Source organism: Solanum stenotomum, chromosome 11 (assembly GCF_019186545.1).
Source record: "Solanum stenotomum isolate F172 chromosome 11, ASM1918654v1, whole genome shotgun sequence".
Taxonomy (NCBI): domain Eukaryota; kingdom Viridiplantae; phylum Streptophyta; class Magnoliopsida; order Solanales; family Solanaceae; genus Solanum; species Solanum stenotomum.
In genome coordinates this window covers 53,589,877-53,607,062 of record NC_064292.1, presented here as the reverse complement: position 1 = coordinate 53,607,062, position 17,186 = coordinate 53,589,877, and the positions used below count along the sequence as shown (strand labels likewise).

The 17,186-nt window shown below is 29.9% G+C and overlaps 1 protein-coding gene across 1 annotated transcript; it reads left to right on the top strand.

The window, feature by feature from the left end:
• The first annotated feature begins 3,396 nt into the window (after positions 1–3,396).
• Positions 3,397–7,644, top strand: LOC125843808 (14-3-3 protein 1). Its single transcript, XM_049523010.1, has 4 exons — positions 3,397–3,961; positions 5,744–5,866; positions 7,067–7,183; positions 7,441–7,644. The coding sequence occupies exons 1-4, from the start codon at positions 3,473–3,475 to the stop codon at positions 7,459–7,461; spliced, it is 750 nt and encodes a 249-aa protein (XP_049378967.1). The 5' UTR covers positions 3,397–3,472; the 3' UTR covers positions 7,462–7,644.
• Positions 7,645–17,186: the final 9,542 nt, after the last annotated feature.

Sequence of the window (17,186 nt, the reverse complement as noted above, 5' to 3'; positions counted from 1 at the left end):
AAGTAACTACACATGCAAAAAAACATAAGAAAATAAGTTAAATAGCAATGTCAAAAATTCAAAATTTATACATTTCACCTTATTATATAAAGATTATGAAATTCATTAGGTTCAATAGATCGCTTAAGCCATCATTGACATAACTATAAACTTATACAATTTTTGTTAAAGGCATAAAAGCATTTGGTGAAATCAGTAAACTATAATTGCTTTTGGATAAATGCGTGAGATAAAAAGTCGATAACTATATATTTTTTTTCAAATAACTTCTAATATCCTATATACCCAATAGAATAAGATCACATATATTTTGTATGATATGAGGGAATCTTAAACATATATTTTTATAAAAGTGTTTTTTATGCAGGTTCTCTATCATAGAATTCGAACAGCATGATAAATTTGGCCAGTGACTTCTATAAAGAAGGTGGCACAAAGAAAATGCTCGATCTCAAAACTTTGTTAAGCCGGAAGGTAACAAGGTCTAACGAAGGACAAAAAACAAAATATGTTTTATGATCTTAAATATTTAGTAGATATTTTAATACACATATAAATGTAATATTAAACAAAAAAATATATATTAAGTTAACGTGGATTCATTATTTACACTAGAGAGATTTCTTCATCATTTATCTTTTGTCTCAAATTTGAGATTCAAAAGCCACTGTCCACGTGCCTACTCACGTGACTGCTTAAACATGTATTAACTCAGCTTTGTCTCTTTGTCATCAAATCTACTCACAACATTAGATATAATTAACACTTCAGTTTGTCTAATCAAGTTTTTGTTTGTGAATTTAAATTTAATCAGACCATAATGACGATAACAACAACAATATATCCAGTGAAGTCCCACAAATGAGGTATGTGGAGGGTATATAGAATGTAGGCAGACCTTATCATTATCTTGTGGAGGTAGAGAAACTATTATCGAAGGACCCCGACTTTAGTGCAACAAATCTCCATATTAAAAAAGGGGACAATATAAAGTATAACAAATAACAAGAAACAGTGCAAAATTGGACAACGATGAATTTATCGAATATCAGAAGGAAAAGCAAATTTTAACTTGACATGTAAATTTATGCATTTGTGCAGATTAATTTAATTTAATGGTAAATTCAAGGGTGTAGCCTACTGATTTTATAGTTACTCGATATTTGTTGTTGATGCGAAATGACATATTTTATAGAATTTATCAAGAGGCACCATTTTAATTTGATAATATAAAAAATATATTACTACATGAAACATAACTTATTTATTAAAAAATTAACATCATGCATGTGTAAACTCTGAACTAAAATGGAAATGCATGTCTAATGCTACAACAACACAAACCTGACAATTGTGAAAAACAGACAAAACACCATAAATTCCAACAAGGAAACAACAAATGATGAATTTGAAACAACTCATTAGTCATGTGATTCTACTAGTTTTCATAAATTTATTATTAGGTGTTTTTAATATTTATTTGTGACTCTTTTAACCATCTAACAAACCCTATTGACAAGTATAAAGAAATGATGGATAGTTCGAGTTTTAGGTATGAAATCGTCTTTTAATAGGACGTATTATATTTTTATATCTATCAATGTGATTTTTCGATTTGAACCCTCTATTGATCAGATCGCAAAACAATTACACTATCAAATACTATCATTAATTATAAGATATTTGATTGAGATTCTAAAGGTGTTTGGAGGTAGAAAAACGTTCTCCATCGATAATAAGTGATAATCTCACATATCTTTTATAGTGTTTGATGAGTAAACATAAATTATTATTTATATATATATTTATATATATGCGCTTTGATAAGTATAAATTTCAAAATGATTTAATATGTGCATGTTGTGTACTTTAGCTATTACTTACTTTTTTAATAATTATTTTCCATTCTCTAAAATGCAAAAAAAAAAAAAAAAAAACGTGAAGTTGACATATTCAATGACAATAGTTAGTCATTTCCTGATGAATTATTTGATGGTTCATGTATTTTTAAGAAATTCAGTATCAATAATTATAAAACAAAAATTTATAAGTAGTTCATCAAATAAATTTACTATAGGAACTAGTAGGAAGGAAAAACTATTTACATATATTGCAAACATGACAGAGTTAGAGTATTGACTATGAACTCAATCAAACTTAATAACTTTGATTCAAATTCTATTTTTATCTTAATAATTCATTAGATATGTTTGAATTATGTATTGTAGAAGCAAAGATCAATGCTATTCCATTCGGAAAAGCAATCTTGGACCCTACTAAATGCGCGTTATGTGCTTGGATGCATTAGTACCCATCCCCGATTGCTTTAAAAATAGACGTTCGATACGATCAAAGCCTCGAAGAGAAAGGAATGAGAAGTTAGGGTAGAGCCAAAAACATTGCTCAACATTGTTTGTTGTCTGTCAGCCTATTCAACTAATCTTAAAGAATTCATGTTATGCGATACAACATGTTTTATTCTTGTCGACGATTGTAATCTCTTTCTTAGAGTTAAGCTACTCCAAAAGATTAACAGTCTAGCTACTAACATTGTGTTTTTTTTATCGATTATGTATCAATGACTCACCTTTCTTTAAACCTTATCAATGATCAAACTTAAAAAATATGAACCGATTGTTATTTAATGAATAACTAAATAAAATATATAAAAAAGGAATATGGAAAGAATGAAGCCTCCTCCCATGTATAAGCACACATTTTATTTTATTTTTAAATTTGAAGCTACTATTATATTTATTATTTATATCAATAGAAAATATGAGAATAGAACAAAACTTTTTAAATTATTTTAACACTTTATTTCTATTTTTTTTTTTTTTTTATAATTCCAACTCCAAAATTAGAGAAAGGAAAGGCTAGTGGAATCTGACTCTCATCCTTCTCACCTTTAAGCTCTATCCTCAGTCTCATATTTTATTGACCAATCACACCTCAACACCTCTCTTCGCCCACGCGCTTCTCCCCTACGTGCACATCTCACTCTTTTCTTCTAACGTATGCTTGGAATCACTAATTAATACTAATCCAATAAAAAAATTATCTTTTTTTCTCTTATATTGTTTCTCAATTTCGTTATTATCATGGCTTTACGTAATTGATCAGATAAAGATAAATATGACTTGTGACAGAATCTCAATGCCTCATCAAAGTACGAAAACTATATATCGTGGTTAGGAAAGATTGATATTAGTTTTAAGATGCATAGATCGACTCCATTATGTCTACGTGTAAGGAACTACGAGATCACTCTAAAGACGTCGATCGTCCTCGTGGCGAGTGCAAAAGTGGAGCTTACACTCGCGAGTGGGCGTTACAAAAAAAAATACACTTCCTTCCTACTATAAAATCCTCTCTTCGAAACGTTCGAAAAAGCGAAAAAAAGGAAAAACTTCAAAACACCAAAAGGAAAAAAGGGAATAATTTCTCCGGCGGAAATTACCGGCAACCGACGATGGCCTTGCCTGAAAATTTAACCAGAGAGCAGTGTTTGTACTTAGCGAAGCTAGCTGAGCAGGCGGAACGATATGAGGAGATGGTGAAGTTCATGGACAAGCTCGTAATCGGGTCGGGTTCATCGGAGCTGACGGTGGAAGAGCGAAACCTCCTTTCGGTGGCGTATAAGAACGTTATCGGCTCACTTCGAGCAGCGTGGAGGATTGTGTCGTCAATTGAGCAGAAGGAGGAAGGTAGGAAGAACGATGAGCATGTGATTCTAGTGAAGGATTACAGATCTAAAGTTGAATCTGAGCTTAGTGATGTTTGTGCTGGAATTCTGAAGATTTTGGATCAGTATTTGATTCCTTCAGCTTCTGCTGGCGAATCGAAGGTGTTTTATTTGAAGATGAAAGGGGATTATTATCGTTATTTAGCTGAATTCAAAGTTGGAAATGAACGTAAGGAAGCTGCTGAGGATACTATGCTTGCCTACAAAGCTGCTCAGGTATATTTATTATTAATTGTTCGACCTAACTGGTAAAGTTGTTGCCACGTGATCATGAGGTTAATTTAGTGCACCGGAATGTCCTTTTTGCTCTTAATTCAAAGTTTAATCTACATAAACCTGATCTTGTTATTTACTGTTGTCTTTGTGTATTAGTGATTGAAACGATTGGAAGTAAATTGTTGTTTGAACTTCAAGTATTTTGAATAGTGATGGAAAATTGAGTTTGCGAGTAGCTTGAAGATTCAAACTTTAAGCAGTTTGATTTTGACTTCTTGTAATGTGGATGTGCATGTATTGGTAGTTTGTGTTATTTTTCTAATTTGGAATATTAAATTGATGGGGAAGTGTATTAGTCTTCATACAACTTGAAAGTTCAAAGCTTTAGCAGTGGAGTAGACTTTACTAGGTTGAAATTTTATGCCTTTTGGGTTGACTATGGTTGAGGGGAAGTAAAGTCAACTATGGTGAACTTACATGGTCCCGTCAGTGCGTACGCCATGTATAAGCAGAATTTTCCTTTTAGATTTCAGTGCCTGTAGAGAGGGTGTATTAGTGAGTATATAGCATTACAACCTGAAACTTGACTGATAACTTGGGATGTGCGAGTGGTGGAATAAAACTGAGAGTCAATTGATGCAATTTGTTTCCCAAGACACCATGGTCATCAAAAAAATAAAAAAAAGTGATCTATTTTGTTCATCTTTATTTGGGCTCACAAGTCAGTTTCTTGCTATTTTGTCTAATTTGATATTGGGGCATCGTGGTAAACCTCGGTGGTTTGCTCAAGGAGCTGAACAATTGTCTGTCATGTGGTTCTTCCATTTGAGTTTATAATCTCAGATACGGTTAGGTGGTTAGTTGCATATATTTGTAATGTCTACAACTACTATTATGTTTTCATTCTTGGCAAGAAGTTGAAATCCTTTCGTCTCAGTAACCATATCTGTAAGAGGGGTCATTGCTTTCCTTTTCTAATGATAAAACTTCAAACAAGCAGCTTTCTTTATAACACCCAATTTCCCAGGAAGAAAGGGCTCATCTGCATCTCTTTTTCGATGATATGACCTTAATGTCAATATCATTTTGTCCTACACAAGGGGATTCATATCTTACTGCTTTTGAGATTGAGATCAGTGAATCACTCTATCAACTATTCCACTTAGCCAATTCAACTTCTCTTCAACTTGTGGACAATATTACAAGTGCCCCACTTGCAATATTTGATTATTTCCAAGCATTAACTCCATAGCAGATCTTTTTGAACATTTTTTCCAGCAGCAAATTCATCTTTTGAGTTTACCAAGCAAAAATATATTCTCAGAGTTCTTCAGTTATTTGTGAGGAAAAAACAAAACCATTAGGTACTTTGTCATAATTTTTTTTGGAGAGATCACCTTTTACTGTTGGTCTGTAAGCCAGTAAAAGGGATAATTTTGGTTGAATAAGGAAATCATGGAGCTTATCATTTACGTATAGCTATTCTTTAAGTTGCTTTTATTCATACCTCTTCATGTCTCTTCATGTGTCCGACCCAACTTATATTCGCTGAAATTTGAAGTAAACTTTTCCAGCCTGTCCTTCCTGTTCTGCTCTCTTTGTTGAACAGACATGGGAACCCATGTATGAATCTTTCATCTCCCACATTAATGAACTGATATTTAGAATTTTCTTGATTTGTGTCATTTTCCAGTAGCAGAGCTGTTTCTGTCACCTGCATTAAGTGAAAGCTGGCTGACACTCGTGTTATTTATTTATTCATTTACTGTGATTGTGCTTCAGGACATTGCTGTTGCGGAGCTTGCCCCAACACATCCGATACGACTTGGGTTAGCTCTCAACTTCTCAGTGTTCTACTATGAGATTCTGAATGCATCAGAAAAAGCATGCAGCATGGCTAAGCAGGTTAGTTTGTTTTCCTTGATTCCTTCTATTGTTTGTTTATTATCTTCTTCTTCCCACGGCAGCACTAGTAATGATAGTGTGTCATATTGTCCCCCTGTCTAAAATGATAACTCATACCTTGTACCCCAGCTTTTCCTGTGCATTGCATGCATTCCCGCATATGTTTACATTTGATATTTTGCTAATACCCATTTAGAATCTTGGCTACAAAAGCCGTTTCTGCAATATCGGAACCAATTAAAGCATTGAAGCTGAAGATATTAACTCTGATGTGCTAAAGTATTCAGAATTTTTCGTTTTTCTTTAATCTATTTTCTGGGTCAGGTCTGATAGTAAAAGTATATGAGGCACAACTCTTTTGGTTAGAAAAGAAAGAATCAAAAGTTTGTTACTGGGAGGTAAATAAGCCTTATGTAGGGAGAAATCTGCTCATGTTGTCTTACCAAGTTGTTGTTCAGTATATGCTCTGATCTGATTGAGATTCAAATCCTTATATTTGTGCATTCATGCTCCACTTGGTTGACAGATGAAGCATCCAGCGCCCTTGATCTAATAATCTTTAATCGTAATAAGGATTTGTTTGATGATATGTTCCATAGCTATCGAGCAAAATATCAAAGATCCTCTGGTGTTTTCTATTGTGTTGCAGAAGTGTGCATGTGAAGAGTTTATGGTTTATGCCTTTATGGAGTACTATTTGAAGTTAGGGTCATTCGAGTGAAAGTCTAGCAAATGCATAATGATCCCCAAGTATGCTGGAACTATATAGTGCATAGAGTATTAGATGCTCCGTTCACTAATTCAATCTGGGGTGGCTGTGAATGTCTCATAATGAGAGTGAAAGGACTTCTCACTTTTATGTGGAATTAGATGCTCCATTCACTAAAATCAATGCTTATTATTAGGTGTTCTAGTTGTGAATTGGGAATAAAAATAACTTTTCCGTTTACTGATTATAAAGAAAAACGACTTCTCAATAACCAAAAATGAAAGCATATTTTTGTGTGTTTGTTCAAGTAGTTTGAAAATTTCATGCACAAATTTGTGGCAACTATTAAGGCTTTGTGAATTTAATGTATTGATCTTTGACCACGTGGTTGTGGTAAAGGAGTACTACATCAACAATGCATGCCTAATTTGATTTTATGAGTCGTCTCGACTCTTGACCTGATTCGTGATTCATCGATTACTTTGTTACAGGCATTTGAGGAAGCTATTGCTGAACTGGACACGTTGGGTGAGGAATCCTACAAGGATAGCACACTTATCATGCAGTTGTTAAGGGACAATCTCACTCTCTGGACTTCTGATATGCAGGTACTTCATTTTTTTCATTAGCAAAATCCCTTACATTATTGCATGATATGTTATATATTTACCCCTTCTGGGCCGGTTATGGACGAGGAGTGATTCAAACCCCTGACACCATGGTTCATTGCCACGTGCTCTACGCCTCTTAGCTACAAACCCCACCTCATTTCCCCTGGAGTGCCCTTAGAAGAAGGAACCTTTCCTCTCCTAGTTGATTCCATAGTCGTTTTGCTTATAACGTTAGTATGATTTGGTTAATGCAGGAGCAGATGGACGAGGCTTGACATGATACCGCTCCCTCCAGGAGGGTGAGCTCAAATGTCACAACAACAGTCTGTAAAATCTACCTATGCAATTGATAGCTTTTGTAATTTTTATATGCCCTGCTTACTTTGATGATTTTCTTGTTCAAACTTCCGTTTGATACTTTTTATGATTTTAATTTTATTTCTCTAGCTTCCCTTTTAGTTCTCTCTTATGTCTTGGAGTATCTCCAAGTCTGAAACCCTTTTAATTTATGCGTTAACATAAAGTTTAAGAAGGTAAAACAGAACTTTCGAGTCTTGCCATCTTTAAGTTAAAAGTGTATGATATACTAAAAATATCATTTGAAAATCTTGTGTCTTAAACGTGTCAATATCATTTTTATAAGAACCTTGGTCATTATCTTTAGATATGAAGAAGGGCTAATGTTCTATCATAGTCACGGATTTGGTAGTTCTCTCTTTAATTAACTAAAACAAGTGAATCGTGTTGTATTAGAAGTCTCGGGTTAAAGTCTGCCTTTGTGTGTGCGAGCAAAAAATTTATAGTAATAGTGAAAAGAGACGTGTAAGGTGTATGAATACTTTTTGATGGTGTGAGACTCTTTTGGGGAAAAAGTTGGATTCCCTTCACTATGTTAAGAGTGAGACTACTTTGCGTGAATTCAAATTATTCGAATCTCCAAATGAATATCGATGAAAAACCAAAAAAAAAAAAAAAAAAAAAAAAGTGTAATAAACATATATGAATTATTCCTTACATCAACAAGAAGGTTTATAAACGAATTATACTGTTTATGTAAAATCAATACATATTTGAGAAAAAGGATAAAGTTATCATCCATCCACCTATCGATCCTTAAATATTTTGCTTTAATAAAATTAAAATACACTAAATGAAGATGGGAGAATATTTTTTTTCTAAAACTAAAATACTTTTTTATCTTCTTCTGTTGGTGGGGGTGGGAATTGATATTGGAAAATGACAATGTAAGCAAAAGTGGGCCATTAGAAATTTGAGAAGAGAGAATGAATGAAGGCAATATAGGCCCATTTGCATAAATGTTGGTTGGGCAATTAAAACAAAAAACCCAAATTCCAAGAAAGTCATAAATGTTTCTTCTACTAAAACTCACAAACAAACAAATAATTGAAACCAATGTGGAGAAAGACTTCTGTTCCTTCAAGAAAGTTAAAAGCAAACAGTACTATGATACTCTCTCCGTTTCATATTATTTGACCCCTATTAATCTGACACAATTCATCAAAAAACTTGTATTAGGGGTGTTACTTCATGTGTTATTAATACTAAGGATAGAAAAGGAAAAACGTATACAACGATTGGTTTTCTAAATTGGACAAATAAAATGAAACACATGTTTTTGATATGTGGATCAAGTAGTATGGACCGGTGGAAGTATATATATAATCCAACATTTCCTCTTTCACCTAATCATCCTTTGATCATTTTATTTACCTCTGGTTGTTTAATATTTATTTTAGAGTTTGATTAGTTAGAATTTTCATCAGACAATCTTACACGAGGTAATATAAAAAAAAACACTTTATAACTAGGATCGAATTCGAAAATATTTAATTAAGAATGAAGGAATACTTATCAGTTCACCGATAGATCTCTCTCCAAAAAGTTGCTACTTAGCATTGACCATAATAAAGAGCTATATGGTCCTCTTTTGCAATTAAAGTTCTTAGCTTGGATTCCCTTCTATCCATCCTTTTATTGTGTTTTTAGGTCCTTTTCATATATTCTTCTTTTTGCTTTATTTCCACTTTGTCTTTTTAAAAAAAGAATTATCGTACGATTAAAAGAAATAAATTGTTGAATGTTGCTCAATCCTACTATAACTTGACAATCAAAAACTTCCATTGATATCGACTACTACGCTATAAGCATTGATCTTTCATTACAAAAACTTTATTTTTATAATGTTGCAAACTATTTTGGAAACTAAGCAAAAAAGAACATAGTTTTTTTCCATATTGAAAATAGTTAACAAGTCTTTGACTATTTTAGTTAATCCTCTAACAAGTTATACTTCATTTTTCTTACTAATCGAAGAGTTTAATCATTTTAACAATTAATAATAATAATAATAATAATAATAATAATAATAATAATAATAATAATAACAACAACTATGCTTTGATCTCAAACAAGATAGGGTCAATTATATGAATTCTCATTTTCTTTAAAGCACAAATCATATATCATCATTTTAACTTTTCAAGAATTTCTTTTGGAGGTGAAATTGACATTTCGAGCAGGGATGAAACTACAGTTCTACTTATGAGTTTGACATAATTCAATAGTCTCAGGATTTGTATTTCTTTTAAAGAAATTCAATCTATTATGAATAAATAATTCATTCAGAATCTAGTAAGGTATAAACTCAAATCTCAACTTTGCCTTTAATCTCTGAGTAGTTCATTTATGGAAAAAGCTTTATGTAATACTACACATTTTTATTTTTTTTACTTTTTTTCATTTTTATTACACAACATAAAAATAGGTTTAAGAAATTGCTTATAAGAATCCAAAGGATCCCAATAATCATTTACACATTCTTCTTATAAAGATAAGTGTTATATTCATATTAAGCTAGAGGAAATACACACTAGAAAAAAACATTGATTCTACAAAATCAATGTTGAAATCTAAGGGAAAAACACAATTAAAAGAATCTCACTCAAAAGGACTTAGCTTTTTTCTCCTTTTCCTTTTTTGTTTCCAAAGTTGTCATTAAAAATACATTTTTATTTACTCCCTTGGTCTTATATTATTTGTTGATACAAAACTCTATTATCTATATTTAAATTTCAAATTATATACCAAAGACAAAATAAAATTAGTTTTATTTTACTAATTTCACGAAAGGAAAAACTCATTCTTGGTGATAAAGGTTTCTTGATTCGTAACCAGGAATATAGGTAAAAAAAAAAGTTATCCTCAACTTTAGTTTTGATTCTTTCTACAATTCAATTTTCTATCAACAAAGAAAAGGCTTATTATCTTATTTGCTTTGATTCCGATAAACTAACTACTTTTTGCTACGAACACAACATAATAATAATTGAACTTAGTGCTCTACTTGATTTTGCTTGTCTTTTGATTCAAAGGAAAAAAGGCTTGGAACTTAAATATAACTCACTCAGAATGCTTTTTAAAAGATTACGTGATACAATTAAGTCGAATAAATTCTTATGGGTATTCAGCTGCTTGTCATGAACCATCGGGTACTGTTTTATTCAATATTTGTTCAATTACTCTTTTACCTGCAAATGCAATGTAGACATTGGGTTCGACAATAATGATATTCCCCAACAGTACATATCAAAATTAGTTGTAACTTTTTCTCTTACATGTCTAGTTTAAAGGCAAAATGAAAAAAATAAAATTAATTATATCTTAATTTTATAAATTAATAAGTAATTTTTAATAATGTGGACAAATAATACGAAACAGAATAGTACCTAATTAAAATACTCTGCAGAAAATGAACACGTACAAATGATTTGAAGTTTCACTAAATTTACAAATGGACCAAGCCTTTGCCCAGAGCATTTAATGAGTTATACTATTTTTTTTAGGCTACTTTCAATAAAAGAAAATATTATTTGTATTTCAAACTTCTTGTACACCCCTTCAAAAAGATATTTAAATAATTTTATTCATAATAATATTTTTTCCTATTTTATTAAACCTCATTAATTAAAGTAGAGTGGGTCAACTTGAAAAAAAAACATAGTATATATAATAAAGTGTGATAACATTTTTGGTCTCCAAGTTATTGGCAATTTTTTTTATTATATTATGATGATATATGACTTAATATGGATGACCTTTAATCAATTAAATTTTGTGAGTTTGATCTTTTTATGTGGCATATATGTTATAGTTAAAGATCATTTTTGAAAATATATTACCTAAGTGAATTAACCATATAAATCTAATATTGCATATTAGCAATTATATATATTTATGAATATTCACAAGCAAATGAATAAAAAATGTTTATTTTAAATAATTGAAAGTTAATTGAGCATAATTAATTGAATATCATTAGACTAATACTAGTTACATTAATAACAAATGCTTGTTGTTTTTTTAAAGTGCCAAATCTCTAAAAATTTCAAATTTATTAACCTATTTTTTTCAAGTGGAATGATAGTTTACTCAGCATTAAATGGAATTGCAAATTTGCAATATTAAGATCTCCAATCTTGGTCTTAAAAAATAAAAATAGTCGATGACTTCTGCCTATAAAAAAACATTTTCTTAAGTAGCCATTTTTTTTTAAAATGAAAAAAGAAAAAAAATATGTTTACTTGCATATTTATAAATTTACAGAATTATAGTACAATAATAGTATAACCGTCTTTATTTATTACTGTCCAATTTGACCTAGCTACTTGATATTTTACTTTACAAACTATATTTTTTTTTTTCCAAATTATTTGTCGTAATTTTTAAAAATAATTATCTTAAACTATTTATCATTTTAAAAATTCAAGATAAAATATATATTTTTCCTTTTCACCCTTAATAGTAGTAATTATATTTGAAGACTATAAACATTGCACTTACGAAGAAATGCTATGATTGTTCAAATACAAATAAAAGGTAAACAATTTCTTTTTGTTTAATCTTAAAAAAATTTAATATTCTTATAAATATTTCTTAAAAAGAACGTAAAATATAAACACAGCAAATAATTTGAAATCGAGGAATTAGTATTTATTTATCATAATCTTAGATTAGATAAGATACAATCAATTAAGAGCATTCACTATAGAAGTTTTGAAAATTAAAATAAAATAGAAAAATAGTATTAAGGAGATTTAGGATCACGAGCTTCATTTATAAAATCGACATAATAATTCAAAATTATTCTTCTTGACCAAATAATGTGTGAATGGTTATGCATATAAGTGGGTTTTTGGTTGAACAAAATATTTTTTAATTTAGAAAAATAAACTTCTTAAGAATCATAAAAATAACTCGTGAAAATTTGGAAAACCTATTTTGTAAGTGTCATTTTTTCATTGGTTGTTTCCTTTCCACCCTTAAACCTCCACCCTACTCCGAAACTACAACCCCGTTGCACACGCCCTCCCCCTATTCCCTATTTCTTACGATACAAATACATTTCACGTCTCTATACGTATAAATATTATACTCTAGGTATACCCTAATCCCATTCCTTGTGCAGCATTTTACGGACTTATGTTCAAAGTGTATGTAGTACAAGTACTATAGTACAAGTATGGAGGAATAAAATAACGTGATAGTAAAAGTTATAAAAAACAAAAAAAATTGTACCACACCGTGCACATAAATAATAATACCCCATTTGATTCCCCCCTTCTTTAAAAAAAAAAAAAACAATTTAAAGACGTAGACAATTTACTTTAATATAAATATTAATTTCGTGACTCGAATCGTAACATATAGGTAACAAAGAAAATACAGATACATTTATAAAATAAGGCACTGTAGATTTGCTACAGAACTTCCCTAAAAAAAGTCAAAATCATATAAAGACTAAAATAAAACATGAATACATACATAAAACGAAGCAAGAAAAATAAAAAAAATATGTGTGTGATTTTGGAATGTATTAGTTGTATCTAAAATAATGTTGATAAGGTATCAAGAGGTATTTTCAGATATATTATTTAAAAAATCGATAAAATATGTCTAATCGATTTGAATTGAAAAAAATTATGTCCCTATTGTTACAAACCTAACACAACCAGCTCTTATGACGAATTGTGCCAAGGTTATGCCAGATATTCGAGTTGACTTAATTATTATAGAAGAAAATTGAAATTAAGAAAACAATAATTTTTTGAGATAGTATATTAGTTGAATGATTATCTGAAAAATCATCTTCTTCGAGATGTTTGGAATGATTTTATTATTCAAGGCGAGGCAAAATCATCTTTATATTGGCATATTCAACAATGGATTCATGAGTTCAATAGAATTTAGTGTGTTTTTTTCGTATTAATATTTATAAGTATCTTTCTTTGAGTCAAGAGTCTATCAAGATTTGATAGGCTGTTTTAGTTATATCTTAATTTCTAAACTATAATATACTCCTTTTCACTTCCACAAACAAAAGTGAAAAAAAAAGGCTGCAAAAATAACTTTTGAATTGATGCACTACTACACGTGACATGCTATATAACTTTGATACATATATATATATGTTTGTACTAAAAAAGTTATGGGGGTTAAAAGTTAGTTTTAATAGATACAAAATATAGTAAAAATTGTAAGAGAGAAAATGACGATATTGTAGAAAGTATCTATGCTTGGAAAAGAAAAAGAAAAAGAAAAAAAAAAGGTTAAAATTTTGTGTTTGAATAAAGTCTATAGGAGAAAAGAAATTAGCATGCATGCCTACTATACTATAATTCACTTTATTAGATCTATTCATCTTTAGATTCCCACTAGATGTATCCTATCGGTGTTGAAATCTGATTTAATTCGTAGTAATATATTGTAGGATCTATTTTTAGAGGGTCAATTTAAATTTGAATTTGTATGTTGCAGTGTCTTACTAAATTCGAATACAAGCATTGCAGGACTTATTTTTTTCGTGTGTGTGTATGGGGGGGACTCGACTAAATTTTGGATTGGTGCGTTGTAGGGCCCATTTAATTCGGAACGAAATACTTTCGACGTGATTTTTTTCATTTTCAAGACTCGACCTTGAAATTTCTAAAAACAATGAAGGAATTCTGAACCCCATTCTGACCATAACTCAAATTTGATAAATCTATTGATCTATACATTTGGAATGAAGCTTTAATTTATTTGTATCGTGACTAGTAGTACCTTTGTTAATTTGATTCAATTTTCATCCTATATTTTACGTTTAGGAAGATTAATCTAGCACACAATCATATACAAAAATAAAATAAAAAAGTAGCACTAACCCCTCACCGGTTTTTCTATTTGGCAAGTCGCAGTCCTTTCTCTAATAATAAGTTAGCTCCAACCTATACATAACCTATACAAATGATAGTTAGACCGTCTGTGTTTTCTTATTATTTTTTTGTAAGAAATATTCATAAGATTCATCTTTTTTCAAAATATCAATAAGAATGTAGATATACAAAAATTTATGTTTTTTCTTCTCACATACAGGGCCGACTCAACAACATTGGGGGCCTAAAGCGAAACTTAAGAGAGGGGCCCTAATTTTTTTTTCATCATATATACTTTTATTTAATATCTACTTTTCTAGCTATTTTAGATGTGAAGTCATTAGGTATTGTATTATAATCAATTTGTTTTAATAATTTCTTTTCAAATGATGATATAGCTAATTCATTTAATCTCTCTTTAGACATTGGTGATCTTAAAGAAGATTTAATCAATTTTAATTTCACAAAAAACTTCTTTCGGCTGAGGCAATAGTTACAGGAACTGTTAACATTATTCTATAAGCAATATGAGTATTTGGAAAAGAATCAAGTCTTTTTATTTGATTGAGAATTTTTATTAGATCATGATCTTCTACTTGTATTATTTCCCTTAACACTTTTAATTCAAAAAATGAATCTAAACCATCAATATCATAATAACTATCACATGATAAAGAAAGTTCAAGGTTAAGACAATTTTTTTTAATTCTCATCATCTAGTGATCTCAATATTTTACCACTAAATAAGAAATCAAAAATATTTCCATATGCTTCAATTGGTTCAAATCTATTTTGAAGTGAAAAAATAGTTTGATCTACTCTACATATATAAAACAATCAATTCTAAAAGGTTCTTCAAGGGACTTTGTGATTTCGCTATCCATATTTTAATCAAATTGTTTCTTACGAAATTCAGTTTATTTTCATCTCATATGCAATTTCCTTAGTAGAAATCATAATACTCATAGTACATATAATTATTATTTTTTAAATAACATATATAAGTAATTGTTTTTAAAAATAAGGGCCCCAAAATATATAAGACCCCAAGCGATGGCTTTAGTGGCCTAGGGGTTCAGACGACCTTGCTCACATAAAATCACATACCCTACAATTTTATCATTTTCCAACGGTAGGAATAATACAATAATTAGTAGATATACATTTTTTTATGGTTTTTTTCCAACATGAAATCACATGCCCTACAATTTGTGCCGTTGCTATATATTTTCAATAAAGAAATGTATATATATAGAGAGTTTTTTTATGCCTTTTCTCTAAAGATGTTTATGTTTGTTTACAAGGCTGACTCAACAAGATTTGGGGCCTAAAGCCAAATCTTGAAGAAGGGCCCTAATACGTTTTTTTAAATTCTTTTTTTTTTAAAAAAAAAATCATCATATATACTTTTATTTAAAATCTATTTTTCTAGCCTTTTTAGATGCAAAACTATTAATTATTGTTTTATAATTGATATGTTTTAATAATTCCTTTTCAATTGATAATATAGTTAATCCATTCAATCTCTTTTGAGACATTGTTGATCTAAGACAAGATTTTATCAATTTTAGTTTCGAAAAACTTCTTTCGGCTGAGGCAACAGTTACATAAATTGTTAACATTATTTTATAAGCAATACTTTTTTATTCAAAAAAAATATTTTTTGTTAAAAAATCTATCAAGGGCTCCTTTTTGGGATTATTTAATTCTTCAAGTTTTCTCTTTTTCACTTTTTTTGTCAAACAACAATCATATTTTCTAGTTGACATATTTAAATTGAATAATTTTAATAATAACTAAAACAAGAATATANTATATATAGACATACTTATGAACTAAGAATATCAACAATAACATATTTTCAAGAAAAAATATAAAATAAAGTTAAAATAATAAACTCTGACTCATGAATTTGATAAGTTGATAGAACAATATCGAAATAGTGTTGTGTTCCTTCAATATAATGATTGCTTGGTTCACATCTTGAGATTTTGAAGAAGACATCCAAAAGCAAATTTTGTTCTTTTGTAACTTGTAAGTAGGGGTGTGCATTCGGTTTTTTGGTTTGGTTTTACACTATTCGGTTTGGATTTTCGGTTTTTGGTTTTGTAAAAGTGTAACCCAATCCGATCCAAAATAAATTTGGTTTGGTTTGGTTTTCCTCTATTTGGTTTGGCTTTCTTCGGTTTGGTTATTTGGTTATGTCAATAATTAATAACATATATAACCAAAGTAATAATATTTAATCCCTTAAATATACTTTCTAATATAAATCATAAGTAAAACTTAGAACACCTTACTTATAAGTATACCTATTATAGATGTAATTCAAACATAAAAGGGAGAAGACACAAGTACCCCCTAGACTATGACCGAAATCACAGAGACACACCTTAACTAAATTAAGGTCCTATTACCCCCTTGAACTCATTTTTTTTGTAATTTTGTACACCTTTTGACTTATGTGGCACACCACGCGACTCCACGCAGTGTATATATATAATTAAGTTTTTTTCGGTTTTTCGATTTTTATCTTTTAAAATCCGAAACCAAACCAAAAAACCAAACAAAGTAATTTATTAATCCAAAAACCAATCCAAATAAAAATTTGGTTTGATTTGGTTTGGTTATTCGGTTTAATCCGAATAATGCACACCCCTACTTGTAAGCAACAATAAAACAAAAAAAAAATTGTAGGAGAGAGTTCAATATTGAGAATGAAAATAATAAAATAGAGAATAAAAAAATATGAGTATAAGGTAAATAATAATATAGGGTCAAACTTTTAG

Coding starts and splice junctions, on each gene's coding strand:
- LOC125843808 (XM_049523010.1), top strand. CDS start 3,473: ATGGCCTTGCCTGAAAATTTAACCAGAGAGCAGTGTTTGTACTTAGCG. Junction 3,962..5,743: donor TTGCCTACAAAGCTGCTCAG/GTATATTTATTA, acceptor ATTGTGCTTCAG/GACATTGCTGTTGCGGAGCT. Junction 7,184..7,440: donor TCTGGACTTCTGATATGCAG/GTACTTCATTTT, acceptor TGGTTAATGCAG/GAGCAGATGGACGAGGCTTG.